The sequence below is a fragment of the Coturnix japonica genome, chromosome 1 (assembly GCF_001577835.2).
Source record: "Coturnix japonica isolate 7356 chromosome 1, Coturnix japonica 2.1, whole genome shotgun sequence".
Lineage (NCBI taxonomy): Eukaryota > Metazoa > Chordata > Aves > Galliformes > Phasianidae > Coturnix > Coturnix japonica.
The window spans coordinates 5,870,829-5,893,313 of NC_029516.1; the positions used below are offsets into that span (position 1 = coordinate 5,870,829).

The window sequence follows — 22,485 nt, forward strand, 5'->3', positions numbered from 1 at the left end:
AAAAACATGGCAGATGATGACAGGATCTGTCACAAAACACTATTTGAAAGGTTTACTTCATGCGTGGGACATCCAGCAAGTATTTCTTATGCTACCTAGCTAGCCAGGTGAGAGGGCAAAATTAATGTCTGGGGTTAACTTGTGGTTAAATCCACTAAATTAAAATGACATTGTCTTTTCCAAGGATAGATTTTCTATCTAGTAGGACAGACATGTTTTCTATCGGTCACAGAGAGGCTTCTTTTGCTTTGCAGCTGCCATCTCACCTCAGATCATATCTTGGTATAAGAACCCAGATTATGAGGTTATGACACAGTGATCCAGGTTTGTCCTAGCAATACCATTTTCCAGGCATTATTTTCATGGTACACAGGCACACTCCATGTTGATAACATCAGGAAAAAAAAAAAAAAAGTAATGTGTTTCTTTTCCCATTGAGATGACATCAGATCATAGGTTCACAAGTCAAGATGCCCTCCGTACAGCATGAATAACTGTCTTGTGTAATCACCCCAGACTGGAAGTCTTTTTTCCAAAGCCTTAGCAAGATCTGAGCTTAGACAGCAATTTTCATAGTTTTTACTATCAGCTCTTCTGTCTTTAATTAACAAGCTTTATTTTGTTCTGAAATGGGCACTGACTAAAATACGTCGGCAAGATACGTGTAACTTGAATGTTAGGTTTGCTGAAGTGCTGATTGAAATGAAGGAGTGCAACCCTGCTCTGACACTATATGATCTCATACAGCTTCTCATCCATTTAAGAAAACATGCTATCTGGAAAGGAAGCTCTCAAAGCATGCAACATTGTCATAGAATCATCATGGAATCATCATAGAATCCTTCAAGTTGGAAGTAACTTTTAAAGGTCATCTGATCCAACTTGCCTGCAATGAATAGGAACACCAAACAGCTAGATCAGGTTGCTCAGAGACCCATCCAGTCTGACCTTGAATGTGTCCAGGGACAGGGCATCCACCACTTCTCTGTGCAACCTGTTCCAGTGCCTCACTATCCTTATTGTAAAAAAAAAGTCCTTATGTCCAATCTAAATCTCCCCTCTTTTACTTTGAAAACATTTCTCTGTCCTATCACAACAAACCCTGCTGAAGTCTTTTTTTTGTGTCCCCTTCTTTCTTATAGCCCTGTTTTAGATACTGAAAATCTCTTCTCAGGTCTCCCCAGAACCTTCTCTTCTGCAGGCTGAACAGCTCCAGCTCCCTGTCCTCATAGTGAGAGGTGTCCCATCTTTTGGATCATTTTTGTGGCCCTCCTCTGGGAGCACTCCAACAGCTCCGTGCCTCTCCTGTACTGAGAACTCTATATCCAGATGCAGTGCTCCAAATGAGGTCTCACCAGCACAGAGCAGAAAGCGAGAATCACCTTTCTCGACCTGCTGGCCACACTTCTGTTGATGCAGCCCAGGATGCAATTGGCTTTCTGGGCTGTTGGAGCACATTGCTCATGTCCAACTTGCCATCCACCAGTACTCCCAAGGCTCTTTCAGCAGGACTGTGCTCACTAATTTGGTCCCCTGGCTTGTATTGATAGTGGGGGTTACTGTCACCCATCTGCAAGACCTTGCACTTGGATATGTTGAACCTCATAAGGTAAATTGCATAGGTCCATGGTTGCCAACCAGCATTTAATCCCAGGGTTGTCTTCTACATTACTTGACAGGAGGAAGTGCTGCTTTGCGATGGGCACTGGAGCACAAGGATCCTAAGGCACATGCAGTAAGACATGGAATTACCCAAGGATTAAACCTCAGCATTGTCTTAATTCTTAGTTTGGTCTACAGGGTTCACACATGGGACTTCTGCTATTCATTCTCTACCTGGAAGAGAAACCTCTGAGGAGGGACATGGCTCAGGGTGCATGGTGAGGATGGATTGATGGTTGGATTGATGATCATTCATAGAGGTCTTTTCCAACCTTAACAATTCTATGATTCTACTAGGTTCTCTTGGACCCACTGTTCAAGCCTGACTAGGTCTCTCTGGATGGCATCCTATCAATTGTTGTACTTGGACAGATGTTTCAGAGCTCTCATTGCTCATAATCTGGATGCAGATAGCTACAGAAGTGCCTTCATGTTCTTTACTGAACACAGGATTTACTCATTGCCGTTCAAGAAGTCATGGCCACTTATTTCAGAATTGCTGACAGGAGTTTTTCACCTCTCACACAAAGAAAATCTCTTTAAATATTTGCTCTATTCTTTTTATTTTTTCTTTTTCCACAGAACGGAGCTCCTATTATTGCTACCTTCTTTTTTTTTATTATTATTTTTTAAATAATTGGTTGCCTGGACAACATTTTCCAGGCAGTGAATGTTTTTGTTGCCATTCATCACAATAATGCTGACAAATGGTCTTCTTGGTGTTACACCCAATTACATGTCTTCTGCATACATACTCTGCAATTTGTCTGCATCTGAAAGCTTTCATGCCTTCCAATCTCACTCCAGTAAATGCAACAGATCTTCCCTCTAATGGCACAACACAAATACAATCAACCTCCACACCCTCCTACCAAGTCTTTTTGTTTTTCTTCCAGCTATTTTAGTCATCCTTGAAATAACGCTCAAGGATTCTCAGCTTACAACATAATTTCTGACAGTTTTCTTTAAAGATAAATAAAGCATCCCATTTTCTAAGATTTAATGAGAAATTAATACTTTTGTCTGTTAAATTTTGCTTTTAATTTTCTAGGGAAAAAATAGGCAAATATCACATGCCAAAGACACCAAGACTCAATTAAGAAATCTTTAATGTCATCTGCTCTTTATACTTCATCTCATAAAATGGATCCAGTTGGATCCCATTGTGCAAAGTGCTCCATGAGCTTCTGACTTTGCACCAGACTTGATCTTAACTCAGGTTTGCTGTCCCTCATATTTGCAAATATGCAAGGCCCCATGCCATTTCTGCCTAATTTCCATGAATAATATATACTTTTGCCTCTCTGTGATTCATTTTTTCAGTTTAGTTAATCTTTTTTAGTTTTAGCTCTAATGAATGGTGGTATTTGAGACATCAAATTCCTGTCTGTGTGGTTCAGAAGTTCAGCAAATGGAGGAAGGTAAAGTTGTAACTTAGCTTCTTCAGAAATATCAGCTTTCTTTCTGAAAATCAAATTGTTGCTTACTGAATTGGAGGATGTCTACATTGTGCATAGCTAGTAACGCATGAGCACATTGGCTTGGCTTTAAAGGCTCTGCTTTACAGATTAAATTACTGTCAACAGTTCAGAGACCTTATTCTTTCAGGAGTTCTTGTCAAAGCTTTTGGTCCTATGCTGAAAAGATGACTGTCAGAATATTTTCACCAATTAGATTTAGCTGGGGGTACTTCTATTAAGATGCAAATCTAGGCGTTTACTTATAGTAGATAAGAAGGTCTGATAATACAGACTTTTCTAATGAAAAGATCTTCCATTTTCTTATCTGCTTTCCACTCTTATCTCCTTCCATTTCCTGTAAAGAGAACCCAGGTGATGAGCTGGGACTAGATACCCAACTTCTAGATAACAACATAAATGAGGTAAAATAAGTTGGCTTGTGTGATTTAGCTCTTCGTAAATTAGGTGTGTGGATTGGTTTGCATGGATCCCACCCATCTTCTAGACTGGAGAAGAAGCCATGCTTTCCAAATTCTCTGAATGATCTATGGGACTATGGGCAAGATCTGTATAAGCCATTAGTGATACGTTGATTTAAACATCACAGATGTGGACTGCTTGGAGACCATTTATAAAAGCTTGGTTTTGATGGAGGAGGTGTTTAAAACTGCATGAAAATGAGTTGTCATTGAGGTGTGTCAAGTTGGGCACTTAGTGAGTGACTCTCCAGTCCCTCAACAAATTCCTCTGAAGAGATTTTGGCTGCTTGGAAACTAGGTCTCGCTGACTGAGAGATTTGATCTCTCAAAAGCTTTGGTTACTTCTGCAGATGGGACTTAGACTCACAAGGTGCTTACAAAAACTGGAAAGCTTGGAAAATATGTTGGAAAGTCTGTCTCAGCAATCTGATCTCCATTTGCAGAGACACTGAATTATTAACTGTGTTTGTGGCTGGCTAATATCTTAATCCTGCTGAGATTTAAAATTCTTGTTTGGGGCCCAAAGCAACTTCAAGTAAAATTCTGTCGTATTTCCCTGTCTTAAGGATTGGGCTGGACCCTGGGTTTGTGACTGATCACCAAACACCTCCCATTACCTACTGGTTTTATTCTCTGTAGTGGCTTTAGAAAAGGTCATTTCATACCTTACAGCTCTGCCAGAAATCCAGTAGAAAGTCTAGGTCTTATCAAAGCCATGTGTTTCTCTTAGCCCTGTGCAAGATTGAAGCACTCAAGTAAACAATAGATTTCCACGTTTACTTTTGACTTTACTTGGTATCCTTTGAGCAAAATGCTTGAAAATATTCAGTAAGCCTTTGGAATATCCTTATTAGCAAAAAGCAACCCCAGGAGTTGTTTAGGCAGTAATGTGAGTAATAAAGTAAAAATAAAGCATGGGAATTACTCTGATCAAAGCACAGAGTGGTGACAGTGCCGTCACTCAACTCTGGGAAATGGACTCCACTGGGCTGTGGTTGTAGCTGTGTTATATCCCATGAGAGCTACTTACATCTGACTCAGAAACATGACACAGGGACAAGTGGACCATAAGAAACCATCCAGGCTACACCAGAACACCATTGCCCTTACAAAACAGTACCAAACTGCAAGGTCTTGGCCAACCAGAACAAGCTGAACACTGGAAGACTGTATGAGAGAGGGAAACAAGTGGTTTTCATCCCAGGAGTCAATGGAAAAGACAGGCTCCTGGCTCTGGATGAAGCTGTTTTGTGTGTCTCAGCCTGTTTGCACTGTGAAGAAGACATTTTTTATGATGGGAGCAGAGCTCAAGCTACTCTTGCACCATCCTTGGGTAGGTTCTTAGAGCAACCATGCATCTACTTAGTGGTGTGGAGTTCCTTTCTATCCATCCTCTCAAGGTGGTACCCTCAAGAGTCCTAAGCAGCGGGTCTAACAGCACTTCCCTTATAGTGTCCCTTACAAACCCTGCCCAATACTCACCTTTCATTTTGAATTTCATTACCATCTTCCACCAACACAACTCCTTCACATTTTCCCATCTTTCCTTAAGAGACCAGTCTGCATGGCCCTGAGTAGTTACTAGCTGAACAATTAGTCCTGGGTTTTGCAAGGCTAATTTGCTAGGACAGCTGAGTTGTTTCTCTACCCAGTGTAAGCAGGACCCTGATTTTTTTAACTGTATTTAGATATTTTCATTCCTTCCACATTTACAGCACCCTCCTAACTTGTCAATCCTATGGGGAGCCATCAAAACCATCACCCTTTGATCAAATGCATCATTCCTTCTGGCATGCCATACATGGGAAGCCATATAAACCAAAGAAAATAGCATTAGACTGAGTTCCTGTGAGACAGCAAAGTCTAGTGGGAGTAGTAACATCTTGAGAGTGAAGGAGAACGGCGCTTAACTATGAGACTGGAATGAAGGGCAGGCACCCTCATGACTTCAACAGGCTTAAACTACCAGAGCAATCCGCATCAGCTGAGCTCTTTGCAAGAACATGGATTGCTGGCTTTGGCATCCAGCAGCTGCATTTTTAGGGAGCTTATTGGGAGCTGCGCCCACTGGGGGTAATGGCACTGTGCTCTGAAAGGTTTCCAAATCTTTTTATTCTGAACTCTTTCTTAAACCCTTCATTTGAAATAAGCCCTTCAATTTCTATCTTATTAAAAAACAAATAAGCACCTGAGCTGTAAGCCAGCAGATTATCTGGCCTGGAAGTGAAGTGTCCTCATTATCCAAAGAAAGATATAACTCATTCAAGACTGGTTTTCCTGACCTTCTGATTGCTTTGGCTTCAAGGTTCAGAAAGAGAGATCTGAATACCTTTTTCTTTCTGCTCATATGCGTTTTCCTGGCACCAGAAATGTGAGTTTAGACTTTTCCATTCTCCTTGCTGCTGTTTTGCTTCTTCAGTCAACTGTGTTGATCCTTTAACACCGACAGCTCTTGTTTTTCTTTTGCATCATCTCCTGCTTTCTCAGGCATTGATCTTTTGTCATTTCTAAGGGTTCCTATCACTTGTTTTTCAGCTCATTAAATATTTCCATCTTTTTTGTGTATCACAGACAGATGATGCTTAACTTATGCTTCTGTTACTTGTTTGTTTTTTGGGGAAAAAGAAGGAAAAAAAAATAAAAAGAAAAGAATAAGCAGCCCTTTGGCCATAAAATAGTTATTTAAAGCTCCCATCTTCCTTCATTACACCAAAGGTGTGGTGATAGACTAATATTTGCTTTGGCTTGATCCTGCAGCGTCCTTACCTGCTTCACAGCCACTGTCTATAGCATCAATTGCCTTTTATCAATGTTCTGCTCTCCTGTAAAACACTCCAGCACAGCTTTGATGTTTAAGAGAATCTTTATTTAGTTCACATCCCCTCATCTCAGATTCGTTTTCTATTATGTTAATGTGGCATATCTGTATAACGTCAGGAGCTCACTTGTATCTGTGGCGTTCAGGAGCAATTTGCATAATATTTCCTTTGGGGACTATACAGTATACAATGTTTACCAATCTTGAAAATGGTGCAAACTGGAACTGACAGTCAAGGGAAGAAGAGATATGTGAATAGAATCTTGAAAGTTTAGAAATGGAAGACATCTGACCACCAAAGCACAGGGGAAAACAGACAACCCTCCTCAGCATGCTTTCTCACAGAACTCGGTCACAAGAGATGAGGCAAAAATAATGGGGTGAGACTGTGCTGCAGACTAAGGCAAACCCATCCTCAAAAGCCTTCATAATCCCCCTACCATCTATATCTTTACCTGTGTTCCCTTGGAATTTTATTTTCCTTTCTGCAGTGTCTACCCATTGACTTGACCCATTCTACCTTTCCGCTACTTTTGGAAATGCAACCTGAATGCTTTCTCTCATCTGCTTTGTGCATTGACTTCCTGTTGGTCTCTTCTTTAAGCTCCCATGCCCAGAAATACATGCTAAAAGCACTAGAAAGACTTTTTAGTTTCTCATTAATGCCTGCTGCTTCATTCCTTGCTGTCACTTTTGACCTTAGTGTTACTGACTTGTCTAGCTTGGGAAGACTGCTCTTAGAACTCCTACCAGTACCCCAAAAGCTTATACAGCAAATAAGTGTGAGGCTTGTGTTTTAATATGTGTTCTTCAAAGTTTTCTTCTTTGTTCTATAAATAATTTGTGGCTGGTAAGACTCCTAGCACAGTAAGGTGTAATACCAAAGAATTATATTTGCTGGGATTTAGCCTCTGCTGCTTTAGGGTTTTTGTTTTGTTTGGTTTTGGGGTTTTCTTGAGCATTTGAACTCTAGAGTATTCAGAGGGAATAATGTGCTTTAGAAGACCCCGCGTGGCGAGTCTGCTTTAGGAATGCCACAAATGGTAATTTGCTGCATTACTGCGGACGTTTTGCTTTGGAAATGCTTTGAACATGCTAAAGCTTCTTTACATTGGAAAGATTAGAGTTGTGGGTTTTTAAAAACTGGCTTTGTGCATTTTCAATGGAAAGTTCCAAACAGGGAAAGTCCAGGAACCCAAATAACAATTAAAAAACACCTTTTCAGCTCTCAGTGGTCTAAGAAAGGAAAGCAGATTTGCAAAGAGTTGCAGTAAATGGCCATGCTGTCACTTCTAGCAAAGCTGAAGCTATGGTAGTGGAAAGCAATACAGAAAAAGAGAAGGCTCTGTTTCTTTGTGTCCAATTCCTGCTGCTTTATGTTTTTTACTCTAAGAGGCAGGAGGACAAATGATCCCCTTACACCCAGGAGGCTTCATTAGTCAGCAGGTGGTGGCACAGTGACAGCTCTCCTTCCTCTCCTGCAGACCAAGCTTATCACTTCCCTGACACTTCATACTTTATAAATTGTCTCTTGAAGTCCCTTGTTTGGCAGAGTGAGACACTGGAGCTGCCAGGGTGAAAGAGCATTTCTGCACTGCTCCAAATGTCCTAAACTTCCTCTGGGAGGCAGCTGATGGACTTGCTGCACTTAAATTTTTACATGTTTTTCCATCTTTGTTTTCCATTTCTATCTTTGGTGGCAGAAAATAGAGAATTTGTTCCCATTCAGGAGTCCTGCTTCTTTCTGAGGGTAAGAGCTTCAAAAGCATCAGAATTATTGAAAAGGTGAGGGCTGAAAGTAGAAGGCGACAAAGAACTTCAGGTTTCAGGGAGCACCATCAACTCCTGCTTAGCAACATTCAGATGGTCAGTCATGTAACCTGTGATTGTTTGGCTTTCTGATTTCAGCTCCTGAAGTGCTGGCCCAGAAACCCTACAGCAAAGCCGTGGACTGCTGGTCCATCGGGGTCATCGCATATATCCTGTGAGTATCCGCTGGGTTTTCAATCACAGGCAACTTTTGGACCTGCAATATATTCTTCCACCATATATTCACCCTCTTTGTTTGGTCCAAGAAAGTTCATCTCTGATGCTTGTGAGCCAGGATAAAATGAACTCTGTATACCTACCAGTTAAAGGCTAAAACATGGGCAGAAACAATAGTAAGTGAACCGGAACCCTTCAAAAAGTGAAAATCCCTGCTCCTGACTGAATTCTGTGTTGCACGGTAGTATGAACTTCTTCAGGTCATGATATTAGTGAAGCTATTCCCTCCTCTACTCAAGTTTGCAAAGGGCACAGCATCATTCCTATAGGTGTATCCTGAGGTATCACAGAATCATAGAACGGCTTGGAGTGGAAGGGACATCAATGAAGTACCCATGGCACTTCCTTCCTTGAGGAGGCAGTCAATGGAACAAGAGCTTTTCACATAGTACAGTGAGTTATTTTCACCAAAGCTTAATATAAAATGAGATTTCTGCTGAAAATGGTGGATCATTTTCCTTAATACCTCCATCATCTCCAGTCTTAGGGCCCCATTGGAGAAGATGAGCTTGTTCCATTCCTGTCCTGTTCATGCCAGAAATGCCAGTGCTTTCATTTCTTATTTTTGTATTTTTACATTTAATTTTTTTTACCACTGTTGGAGTTACACAAAACTAAGGCAAAAAAGACTCCAATGAGGGTGCAGCATTAAAGCATTCCTGCTTTGTTCCCGTTCTCCTTATGCAAGAGAGGAGGATGCAGGTGGAAGACAGTAGGCAGTACTCTACTCTGCTTCACTTCCAGGGCTGACTACTGCCCAGGTTCAGTTTAACATCAAATATTCACTATGAAAATATGTGTCCACCTGACAGCCTGCAGGATAGGCAAGCTGGCTACATGGACATAAATTTATCTCTTCTTTCCTCCAACTTTTCAGTTCCATTCAACTATGGTTCATGCACCAAAGGTTTTTGCTACTGGCAGATTTGATGTGGTTTCATTTGCTGCTTCTCATGTGTTTTGCTGAGGAATGAGACAGCACAATGCAATGTTATATCCTGCTAAAGAAAACATCTTTGATAAGGGAAAAGTTTAAATCTTTTCCATAAATCATGTGAGGCTGCTCTTTCTATCAGTTGCACCTCAGTCATTTCTTGCTCTGCTTTCAAAATCAACACATTCTGGGCTTTTCAGACAATTTTGTATTTGCTTTACAGGAAATTCTCAGCCCTGAAGCCTTAAATCATCTCAGTAAGAATGAATCCCTATGAATTCCTGTTTGCAGGACAAGGAAACCTTTGCAGGGTTTCAGTGCTTCATGTAATAAGGTCCTGATTTGTATTGCGAACAGTCCAGCTCCTGATAGAATCAGCAGTACTCCAGGACCCATCAGCTACCCTCACTTAGATGCTTAGTGATATCTGAGCCATCCACTGAGTCCCACCTGGACTCAAGCTGCCACTGCCACTGATACAATCCCCACAGCCCTGCACAGGTGTTTCCTGTGCTTCAGTGATATGGGTGTCCCAGAGCTTCTCCTGTGACACTGGACTCTGTATGTGGACATATGAAGCCTGCGTTGATGCAGTCACTTTATCAAAAAATCTGCGTTTAGGGCCACATGGATTTCACAAATGTATCACGCTGCTGAGACCTTTCTTCTGGAGTGGCAGATGGAGGCCAAGCAGGATACAGTGGACCATGTGGGATAGCACCAGATGCTTGTGCTTAGGGCACTGAATCACTCCCTTCCCCATCCCCAACCCTCCGCCTTCATGGAACAATTTCATTTGCTTTAATAGTGCATTTGGGTTATTCTTCAATAACATCATCTCTTGTGACTGTAATGGGAGCTTAGAAACCCAACACACATTTACGTGTCCTAATCTTGAACCGGATCTCCCCTTTTCTTCTAGGAACAGCCAGAAGCAATAGATGTGCCCTTGTTGGAAAGTGAATTTCAGGGGAGCACTGAAGATAGAGAAAAAGAGAGCTTCTTCCCTAATTAGGAAGGAAGTGCCCCCTCTTGAGTGTCTGACACCACAGTGATGGGCACAGGTTTAGTATCTAGGTTAGTTGCCTTGCAAGTGCCGTACCACCAAGCCAGGTGGAGATGTATTTATGCATAAGGCAATCCAAGCACATCACCCTTTATTGTCTCCACACCCCTCCCACGTCTCTCACAGCCTCTCTGAACAGACTGTTGTCAAGTAAGAAGATGGGAACACAGGGGAATCCAACACAGAAGCCAAGCATATATTAAGGATGTTTTGAGCTGTTATTATCATAAGTGGCTTGAGTGCCTCCAGACACAAGCCCAGACTCATATGAAAGCCTTCAGTTTATGACACTGGAAGAACAAACTGTTCCTAGGGCACTGACACTTTTGACAGCTATTTGTTTCTGTAGTAGGGAAGGTGAAGGATGTCTTAGGAAACAATACCTTTGTTTCAGTGCCAGTTTCTAATGCTTCTCATTAACAGCATCCAGACTGTAGAGGCTGAACCAGCAGAGTTTTTATCAAGACCTGTTTGGCGTACCAGAAGAGGTTTAGATCAGACATAAGAATAAACTTTTTCTCTCAGAGAGTGGTCAGGCACTAGAATACTGCTCAGGGAGGTGGTGGAGTCGCTGTCCCTGGCAGTGTTCAAGAGGTGTCTGGATGAGGAGCTATGAGATATGGTTTAGTGGCTTGTGGTAGCAATGGTAATGGGAGGATGGATGGACTAGATGATCTTGTAGGTCCTTTCCAACCTTGTGATTCTATGATTCTATAATGACCTATCATACTCAACATATCCCATCACTTCGGCATTTTGGCTTGAATTTTCTTCTCACTCTGTTCATAGATAGGACAAATGAATTAACAGTTGCCCAATATTGTTTATAAAGGAAGGATGTGTGGAGATAAATCTTGAGTCATACTCTTGCCTGGACTTTTTTTTTGCTGCTGAGTTGCTTTTGATTTTCAAGCAGATGTACATACAACCATGTGCGAGGTGTTTGAATAGAAGAATTAGCCATGGTCAGTACTTACATTACGTACTTACAGTATGGTATTTCAGAAAAAGTTTTTACTGCAGACCTGAATCATGCATTGAGAAAAGACTGTCAGAGATCTCAGTCTCTCATCATCCAACATGAGTCTCATTGGGAAAGTGAGTGATAAATTAATAGTACTGGAAATAGAATTAGTGGAGGGAAGACATTAACATGAGTATGTTGGATTGCTCAGGATACCACGTTCAAAGACTAGGAAAACAGCCTGAAATGATTTCTCTTCATTGCTTGCTTCTTAGTTTACTTTTTACTCCCTGTGGTAATATGTCCTTGTCCACAGCTTCATCAAGGCAGTAGCATCATCCGGCATGGAGATTTATCCTCAAAATAAGATATACTCTTGTTTAACCATAAAAGCAGCACTTGGGTGACTTTCAGAACCATATATCTCAGATCTTTGAGCACTTACTGAGTTCTTTGCTCTGATCTTGATAAAAAATTGCTTGTAAAACTAACCCCATGCTGCTTGTGTTGCAGATTGTACACTGGCCTCACAAATAGGTTATTTAGCCTTCATTATCATCCACAATATGCAGTGGGAGCTTGTATGGATGTGCTTGCGCTGCCTGTTGAGAAGGCATCTGGCATTCTTACTGTGCTCTACTATGGCTTCTCGAAATGACTTTTGGCAATATCTTCCTTTTGTGCATCCACTTGTGGTTTTCTTCTTTACATCCCATTCCTTTTTAAGTCTGGGAATAGGAGGTTGAATCTGTTGCTGATGTGATATAATTGCTAAATAAATATTAAAAAAAAAAGAAAGAAAAAATCTTTTATTTGGTGAATCTACAAGAAAATAATGACAACTAATGGCTGACTGAAACTCCCTCAGGACAATGCAGAGTTCTTTCACACTGGAGAAAGAGGGGTTATTTTTGTATCTCTGCATATCTAAAGAAATGCAGCAGAACCTCTGGTAGTGAGGTCATTTTTATTTTCCACACAGAAATGTCCCAGCAGATGGAAATGAACTTGGTGGGATTCTGATTCTGTCAGAATTAAACAAAACTTATTATAAGCTTTGGAAGGTGGCCCAGTAGTTGGAAGTCCAGCAAAACTTCCTCCAGCCATAAATGCGTGTTAAGCTAATTTACTGGGGCTTTCCCATCCTTTGCTGCAAAGCCACAGCTGGCTCTAAGTTATGCTAAAACCTCTGTGCCTTCCCAAACCCTGGCATTACAGAAAAGGACAGCAACACATTCTATATTTTGGCTTCCAATCCATACCTATGGCAGAACACCCACATGTTTTCCTCTTGCTTGCCATCTCCTCCGTCCTACGTAGCTGTCTTCCTTCTTCCATGTCCTCATTGGTTTCTCTCCTGGAGGAAAATCACTGGGTCCCTCTTTGTGCAATATCTGTCCCCTCATTGTCCTCACCAGAGCCAGAACCCTTCCTTGTGCTCAGTGTGCTCTCAGGCAGAGATGTCCCTGTCCACAATTAGAAATAGTAACTAACCCTTCTCAAGCTCTCTCCATTCATCACTGAAGAGATGAAGACTAGGAGTGAAACACAAAGGGTGATCATAGGGGCAGAGATAAGGGACTCAGCACCTTCTGGAACACCCCTCCTGAACCTGTGGGGACATCCCAGGGATAGGTAATCAAACATGTAGAATCACAGACCAGACTTAGGGAAGTTTGGGAAGGACTGGAAGTGTTTAGTGAAGGTGGAAGGCTATGAGAGGGCTGGAGCTCTTGCTAGGGCATGTACGGCTTAGCTCTGCCCTGGGCAGTGCTGCAGCCTCCAGCTCTGTGCTGCTCAGCACTTTGCTCCTATGTTTTGCTGCCACAAGCATATATATAAATCATAGCAGCCCTAACTTGCGCTCTTGTACCTTTGCCAAGGTAATTAGCACAGTGCACATTTTAAGAGAGTTATTTCTCTCTCTGGAGCAGTCTGACAGCACCTCGGCATGCACAGCACTGTCTGCTCGCCTTCAGATGCTTTTATCAGAGCAGTTTGATTTTCTTTTAAGGAAAGTGCTGAGGAAGGCAAGAAGTTAATGAAGGGCTGTCAGGCTTCTTGTACAGAGCCTACGGACTCCCCTAGGGACAAGGAGCACAGGGACAGCTCTGAGCACCTTTGGAGGAGTCGTTCTCCACCCTGGACACTTCTGCCCCTTTTTAATCTTTTATCCATGTGGATAGCAGCTTTAGGGGCTTTTGTTTAAATATACCTTTTCCAATGGCCCTTTTGTACGTCATTTCCAGTATATTATAGGAATCTATGCATGTTATGGGAATTGCTGCATCAATTCCCATCCACAAGGACATGCCCATCAAGTAGGTCTGTGGTGCTACTTCAAATGTAATTTCTTGTCTGGCATGAGGTCATCTTACTTGCTTCTGATAATGGCAGTCATCCAGTGGGAAACAAATGAGAACTGTCTCATCTGTTTTGAAAGATAAAGAGAGAGATGCCTGATTCAGTCAAACCACAACGGATTCATTACGATGCTGCAGATTTCAGTAGAATTCTTCCAGATCAATATGGATCTGACGCAGATCAACATCTCACTCCCCATTTAAATTATTTATCAAGCACACTGACTCTTTGGAGCTAACAAAACATTGCTCTTTTCACCCTCAAGTGTTGAGTTAGGTCAAATGACCTCCAGGGCAGCTGGCTGGCTTTGGGTTATAAATAACTTGAGTATTTCATTTCTTACAGTTTTCCCCCCTCACTCTGTTTTTGCTGCAGTGTAATGTTTCAGCCAGATCTTTGGTCTGTTAATAACAGCTGACTCTCTCCAGATAAGTACTTTGTTGAGGTGGACTGACTCAGGGTTTAAGGGAAGTGTAGTAAAAAAGATAATTTCACTATCAGAGAAGAAAGTGAAAAAAATAATTTTTACTATAAACAGAGATAAGATAGATAAGATAAGAAAGTGAGACATCTCTGTGCAGATAGAACTAGAAAGTTCTGTGTAACAGTGAGCAGGATGGGTTTACCACAACCTTGGACCAGCCTCTGAAGTAAATCTGATGCTGCAAAACTGGTGTTAAAACTGAAGAATGCATGTCCTTGGAGACATGTCTGCTCGGACAGAAACAAGCTATAGCATGCAGCATCACCCAGATTGGAGTCTCTGAAACACAAGTTTTGAGGCTGCATTTCTTCAGTGTAGTGCTGGAGGTGGGGTTCCTATGACCAGTATTTGCAGGACTGGAGGAGACATGCTTTGACAGAGTGAATGTCCATGGATGGAAGGGTTCATGGCTGTATTGTGCAATTATTATTCTGCCTACACACACAAAAGCATACAGAGAGGAGCCAGGATATCTGTATGAGTCAGTGTAGCATCAGTTGCACCAGGTTTCCTTGAAGAATTCCTATTTGTGCAGGACAACGCTGATCTTCAGAAGTGTTTCTGTTTCTTAATATGTTCCTGAACAGTGCTCTTAAAGTAGTACATGCTTGCTTGAAAACCTAACAGGGCATGTCTCAAACAAGTTTCTCCTCCCTCTTCTTTCTCACCTTGTTGGCAAAGACGGGTCTAAGTGTAACTTTTCTTCTCCATTAGGCTCTGTGGGTATCCTCCTTTCTACGATGAAAATGACTCCAAACTCTTTGAGCAGATCCTCAAGGCAGAGTATGAGTTTGACTCTCCGTATTGGGATGACATCTCTGAGTCTGGTAAGAAGCTCATTTATTTACCATAACGAGGCATGCATGCAGCAATGCCTGTTGTAGATACCTTCCATCATGTGTGAGAATACACCCTCTGTTGTGTGTGGACCTTCACACAGCAGGAGAAATAAAGTTTAGGAAAATTTTACCATATGAAAATATCTCTAGAAATACATGGTTCTGATTTCTTAGTGGTGCTGCTTAAGTAAGACATAGAAAGAAATATTTTAAATTTAATTATATATCCTGCTATCTCCTCATAAAACGTTACATGCTGCTAACATCTGTGGTCTAGATATCATTGTGTGGGATATTGCTTAAAATATATGTGATGACTGTTTTTTTTAAGCCCATAATAGTTTTCTGAGAAAATATGAAGGTCTGCTGGCGGACCCCTTTGCATTTCCAGGGGGAAAGTCCCATCACCTAAAGAAGCACAAAGATTTTCCTGCCATATTTGGTTTCGCTGGACCCCTTCAGCTGTTCTCTCCTGAAACTGCTGAATGCACGCCATGCTATGATGTCCTCTAGCACCAATTACAAACACACTGTTTCTTGCCCAAGAGAATCCCTTTTCCTCAGTAACTTGTTTTTGAATACACCATATATCCTCACCACTGCCCACATGCATGGTTGCTTGGAATGAGCAATGAAAGTCTCCTCTTGCTGCAGTGCTGACCTTCTCCTTGTCCTTCTCTTTCAACTTACCACCATCTTCAACAGATATGACCGTATTCAGACCACTCAAGTGCTTGGCTGACTAGGGAACAAGTTGCTAGCCATCTTGAACTCCGCTCACTCCAAATTATCCACATTGCTTCTAAGCATATCTGCCACATTAAATAGCTTGGATTGGTCCTGAGTCATTTTGTTTACATCTATATTACTAAATAACAAAAGAGCTAGGGCTATTTTCTGGCTCTGGTAGCACTTGGTGGCATGGCTCATATGTTAAGTCTACTTTTGCCTTCAGAGCAAGGCAGCTGCAAGCATCCTGCTTAAAGGAAAAAGGCCATGCTAGTTCCCAAAAGATATCTGGGAAGGAGCTGCCTGATCTCAATGACAGTTTTACCAGAGACAACTCATAAAAGTAAATGGTGGCTTCCCACCAGCTGTGAACATTATCATAGAATCATAGAAACTTTTGAGTTGGAAGAGACCTTTAAAGATTAACTTTTTTAGATACCAGTCTTTAAAGTCCAACTCCCCTGCAATGAATAGGGGTCATTCTACAGCTGGATTGGGTGTTCAGTGCCCAATCCAGCCTGACTTTGAGAGCTTTTAGGGATGGGACATCCGCCACTCCTCTGGGCAACCCGTGCCAATGCCTCTCCACTCTTATAACAAAAAACTTCTTCCTTTTATCCAGTCTAAATCTCCCCTTTTTTCAGTTTAAAACCACTTCCCCTTGTCTTATCACAACAGAGCCTGACAGTGTTTCATTTGCTGGCTCAGACACAGTCTTTGCATAACCCGAGCAACGTGTTCCGTAGCTATGAGGAATCTGACCATCCTGAAGAACTGAGCATCAAACCTATTGCTTTGAATTACTCTCTCTTTATTATTTTTTTTTTTTTTTTCTTTATAGCTAAAGACTTCATTCGGAATTTGATGGAGAAGGACCCTAATAAAAGATACACCTGTGAGCAAGCAGCACGGCATCCTTGGTAAGCAACAGTCACCACTGTGTGAAACACTCTGTACAGAAATTATCATTTAATGTTCATAGGTGGAAACATGTTTTATGCCATGTGGCTTACTGGGCTCCACTAAATAACTCCTGCCTTTATTTTCCAAATTTTCCTGGAAAAACATGATGGACTTTAATCTCTTACAGCAACCTGCTGAGTATCTGTGTAAGGGCTTAGTGAAATAATGTGTTATGTTGACCATAGTGCAGCAATGGGATGCACTGAAATTACCTTACCCGGGAAGCACATCTAAGAGGCAAAAGATCAAATTCTGCAGGTGTGCAGAAAGATGGGTATCAACCTGCTCTTAAGGTCATTGCCAAGGTGATATCAGATCACTTAAGAGCAGCTCAGGAAGTAGGAAATCCTCTCCCGTGCTTCACAGATTATAGCCTGCATCTTCACTTCGTGCTTACAGTAAGGGCCTGGTTTTGCATGCTGTTTGCCCTCTCTTGTTGAATGGGAGAGGCAGGAAACCATAAAGTGGGATAAGCTGACACTGCGCTGGCTCCAGCAATTGGCACTGCAGCTTCTCTGCAGTGACTACAGGACTTGGACTGCCTGTGATTGTAATTTAGTCCTCCACTAAGTGCTTTACATGAGGTGATAACTTTGCACATGGGTGGCATGACCAACGTTACCTAAGGATTATGTAGCTGAAACAGGGATGGCTCATGTCCTTTGATCAACTCTGAGTAGCTTTACACTACCCTGCACTACCAGCTGCACCCAGAAATGGGCTTTTAGACACAAGTCTTCTGTGTTGGGTCATTTTATATGAGTCAAGATATTATTGTTGATTGTTACAACAGCTGCAAGAGAAAGGAGTCAATTACAGGATGTTTTCACCCCAGGTGCACATTAGACTGTGCTTTTTTGTCATCACCATTACCACAAATACTGTTTCCTTTCACATTTTCTGGAGTGCTGGCTGAATAAGAGCTTAAAGCTGTGCATTTCTCAGGGAAAAGAATTTTGTCCTTAGTGTCCTTAGCCCCCCAGAAAAGCAACTGAGCCACTATGGCTAGCTCAATAGCTTGATGGATCTTAAAACCATCCCAGTGATGCAATCTGTGCCCAGTGATCAGCCTCAAGTAGTGGAGCTGGGGGTATAAAGCATGCTAGCAAAAGCACAGGCAGAGTTAATGTTGGTGTTTTTCAGAATAGTTTCAGCTTCAGGTGTTCATGCTCCTCTCTGACACTCAATGGTTGGTCTCATTTCACTGCTGCCCCCATTCCTGGGACTACGTGGATGGTAAATGCTTTGAAAGGTTTTTACAGAGGGAAAAATACTATTCTGGCTTGCTTATGTTGTAGGTTGTTTTTTTTTTTATCAATACACCAATGAATTACCCTTATCATTAATTAATAATTTGGCACTCGTGAAGCAGCAGTAAGTTACGATCATAAAAGGTAGGCACTGATTTCTCCATGGTAGGAGTGAGGTACTGATATCTGGCTGTTAGTCACTGTGATATCAGGTTAGGCTGAAGATAAGATTGAGGCAATTAAAAAGTTGTAGAAGTTTGGGATGGGAGGAAGGAAATTTAAATCATCATCAAAAAAAAAACCCCAAAAACACCAAGGTTCTTTTTCATCTTCTCTATGACGGTGAAGAATTTTTTACCAGTGGTTATTAGCTGGGTCAGTGTCTGGCATCAGTGAGAATGGGAGATGGGGAGAAGTCAGCACCTGGGTCTGCCGTTCATCCAGTGGCCCATCAGTAATTGTGTTTCCCATCACTAAGTACTGTCAGTGAAACTTGACAAGTGAAATCCAGATCCTATAAGATGAAAAAAATATATAATTGTAAATGATACTAACCTGGACCTCAGGAAATTAAACAAGTTACAAAAGCCAGTATTAGAAATACAGAATAAACAATGGGAATGCAACTCCCAGCAGAGAATGAGGTGACCATTTGTATAATTGAGAGGCAGATTTCCCAAAGCCTTAGATCCAAGATACACAAAGCGTGAGCATCCAGCTCTTGGCCCTGCTTCATCTGTGTTGGTTGCTGGAGTGCAACAAAGAAACGTGGCACTTGTAACACACACAGCTTCTGGGCCCTCCCAAAGGAACTGAATGATTCAAAATGATTATAAGTATTTTCATTTTGCTTTTTTCTATCTTTTTTCTTTCTTTCTTTTGGCATGTGTTGACCAGCAGCCGATGGAAACTCACAAACTGCTCCACCGTGTTTGGTATTCCTACAGAATCCAATCTTCCTTTGAAAAACCAATCCCAGAAAGGGATTTCTTCCATCTCTGTGGCGGGGTCTTTCTCTGCCAGTCTCACTTTGCAAGGCAGTGGTTCTTTTGCAGGGCTGCCTCCCCTGCATCATCCTTCGAGGTACAAATGGCAGTGAATAAGTGGAGAAGCTTAAAATACTCACCGTGCTATCCCCACCCCATCCCAAATCCACCTCTGCCCCGTGTGATCTGCAGACCGCAGCAGATGGCAATGGCAGGACATGCCAGTGTTTTAAGGAGCAGGAGGGTTGTGCAGTGAAAGCAATGAATGAAGATATCCAGGGAGCTGTCTTCAGGTCTGCCTTTCTTCTCTCCATTGCGTTCTTGAGCAGATGCCTCAATGTGTTATTTCCCCTTGCTCTGAAAACCTTCCTGTAACAGAAATGTTGCTGTTATGGCTCTCTCTGGAGAGAGGTGCAGTGATTTTTGGAGGGTTTGGATCCTACAGCGGTAAACTCTACTCAGTTGCGGTTTTGGATTGTCAAGGACACTCACCCTCATGTTATCTGTTATTTCAGAGCTAGTGCTAGGATCTCCTTTTGCCAAGCCATTGCTCAAGAGGCACTTTCCACACAGATTGCTCATGCCATCAAAACATGAACAGTTTTTACTGTTCTTTTCTAATCCTAGCCATGCTATTTGTTGCAGTGGCATCCTTGCCTCCCCTTTCAAGGAGGAAAGGTGTCCTTCCCACAGCCTGAACATAGACTTCCAGCAAGTCCCAGATTGAGTTCTTTTGCCTTTTGGTTGCTGGAGGCATTCAAGGCCAGGCTGGATGTGGCTCTGGGCAGCCTGGTCTGGTGGTTGGTGACCCTGAACGTGACAGGAGGGTTGAAACTGGATGATCACTGTGGTCCTTTTCAACCCAGGCCATTCTATGATTCTATGGTACAGGTGCAAGTATTTAGCCAATAGAGACAGACTATCATGATTATTACAATGGGGTCATCCCATCCCACCTTCTCACCTTTTCAGCATATATCCCTGTTGCAACCTCACCTTCCATAGTGTCTGCGTAGTATTGTCTTCATTGTGTGATGAAAACTAGTACGTGTTCATAAGTCTCCTGGCTTGGCTGGAGAAGAGGATGAAGCAGAGCAGTATAAACAGTGAAGTGGCTCTATGTAATGACATTTTCAAGCTTTCTCTTTTCTTTCTCCTGCAAAATCTTTTCCTGCAGTGGTAGATCTTTATGGTCATCTAAAAGTTAGGAAGAAATCTGTCAAATCATGAATACTTAACACAGATATTATAATCTAATTGGGATAAAAATATATACCTATGAATGAGATGGCTGCCTGGTTGGGTGATTGTGTTGTTTCAGTATATAATACTCACAAAGAACAAACTGGTTCCAAAACATCCCACTAGTTTCAATGACTGTGTTTTAATCAGAAACTTTCTATCAAGTAAATTGCAAGAATTGGATCTTTCAAAGTGTGACATTTGTGCCTTTAAAGTTAGTAATCTCTTGGAATTTTGGGAAACTGCTCAAGAATAGCCGGCTGTTCACATGCCTAAATGTTTGTACAGGATCAGACCCTAAAAAAAGTAAACACTTCTTCCCAATGGCCCATTTTTCTGCGCTGTATCTGCTCCCCACATGCCTGCATTTACGTGATGTTTTGCTATTTATAATCAAATGGCCTTGGCAGGAGGACGGTATGTTAAACTTGGAACTGGCAGAAAAGGAGGCTAATAATTGCAGTGAAGTATGGTAGCAGAAGCAGTACAATATGTAAACCTTGTTGGTATAATGATTTCACCCTAGCCTATACAATCTGTGCGTTTATACAGATTTCTCCAGTTTAACATACAGGTGACTTATGCTTCCCATTGGAGAAATGATTTGTTTCATAGAGTATCTTTCACTGAACTTTTCAGTGTTTATGATGTGTTGCAAAGGTGCAATGTTCTGCTTCGTTATTCCATTGTGACTTTTCAAAAAGGACGTGGAAAATGAAGGTAACAAAAGATCAGGGTAATTTTCCTGCAGCTTGATACGTCTTAATGTTTCCCGAGCTCATATTAATGACAGCAGTTAAATTTATTAAATATACTGCCACGTCAGGACCCACATCCTGTTCAAGGCAGCAGCTCAGGCTTCCGTAATTAAGGGTGAGAAGCAGAAACCCAAGAAGTTGTTTTTCTTTCAGCTGTAGGACCACACTGCACTCCCCATTGGGTCAAGCTGGGTTCTGCAGCCCCATGGCTGGCCCCAAATTCAGTCTCCACCTGGGTGCAGGGGGAAAGAAAAGAGACCTCAGTTGGAGTGGAGAGGGTCTAACAGTTAAGAAACTGATGTGGGGGCTGAAAGAAGTATCATAAGTTTATTTGCTTTGTCCTGTGTTTCCCAAGTGACCTTAAATGGGATTTAGAGCTGTGTGCTGAAGCTGGCTCTGGCATAGTAGGCGACTTGGAACATCTGCATTGAAGGGTGATGTTTATATCCCCTCCCTGTATTAACTGTATAGGAGGGAAGAAGGCTGTGGCACATAAAATGTTGTGACACCTGTGTTAGCAGATATGAGCATGGCCTTCACCTTTCCCCACTGCCCATGGAGAGAAGGGGTGGACAGCTGGAACATGCCAACATCCATCCCCACCTACGCTGAAGACTGTAAAGCTTTGGCAAGTACTGAGCCTTTGCAGATTATGACCATGACCCTGAGTGTTTATTATGTGCCAGAGAGCATGAGCCAGATAATAATTTCCACCCAAGGAAAGAACACAGTTTACAAAGAGCTCAGTTCTCTGACAATGTTGTTTGAAGTGTGAAAAGGGCTCCCTGAAGAGAACTGCTGATGTTTACAGCATTAAATCAAACTCTTATCTAGTTCATCCCCACACTCTATTTATTTTGGAGCATCACTGACATTGTATGTGTGTATCCATATTTATACACATGCGTGTGTGTATGTGTGTATGTACAGAAGAGTTATGATCCTTCATTGTTATCCATTACAGCTAACTCTGCATTTCCTGTCATCATACTCAAGAGCATTTCCAAGCACTGCTTGGCCAGCACAGCATTTAAGTTGGCTGCCTTCAGTGGGTAGGAAGGTTCAGAATATAGCACTAGATGAAAGATTCTGCCTGCTATCGTGAGCAGGGGAGAAATGGCATGAAGGAGATATATGCTTTCATGCCATGCGAAGAACCATACAAAAGTAAACTCATTCTTTATTTCTTTCTTGGAGGCTCCTTTCAAAGTTTAAAAGTGCTATTGCTAGAGAAATAGAGAGCTAAAATAAATTGGGTACAATGAAATAATACCTGATCATTAGATGAGGTTCCTCTTACCTGCAGGACCAGATTTTCAGTGGTGTTCATAAGCACTGTCCTTGATAGCTTCTGTGGAGGTATTTGTGATGGAGAGTAATCTGATTGTGGTCATTGGTGTTTAACTCTTTGTGCTGACACACTCATGGATTTTCAACTTGG

The 22,485-nt window shown here is 41.9% G+C and overlaps 1 protein-coding gene across 4 annotated transcripts in view; it reads left to right on the top strand.

Annotated features, from left to right (window-relative positions):
- Positions 1-22,485, top strand: part of CAMK1D (calcium/calmodulin dependent protein kinase ID) — a 204,854-nt gene that overhangs the window by 167,511 nt on the left and 14,858 nt on the right. For all 4 annotated transcript variants that reach the window (XM_015870614.2, XM_015870680.2, XM_032442056.1 and 1 more), the window contains 3 exons: positions 8,328-8,403; positions 14,992-15,104; positions 16,687-16,765. In XM_015870614.2, the coding sequence (XP_015726100.1) occupies positions 8,328-8,403; positions 14,992-15,104; positions 16,687-16,765 (268 nt within the window). The remainder of the gene's footprint in view (positions 1-8,327; positions 8,404-14,991; positions 15,105-16,686; positions 16,766-22,485) is intronic.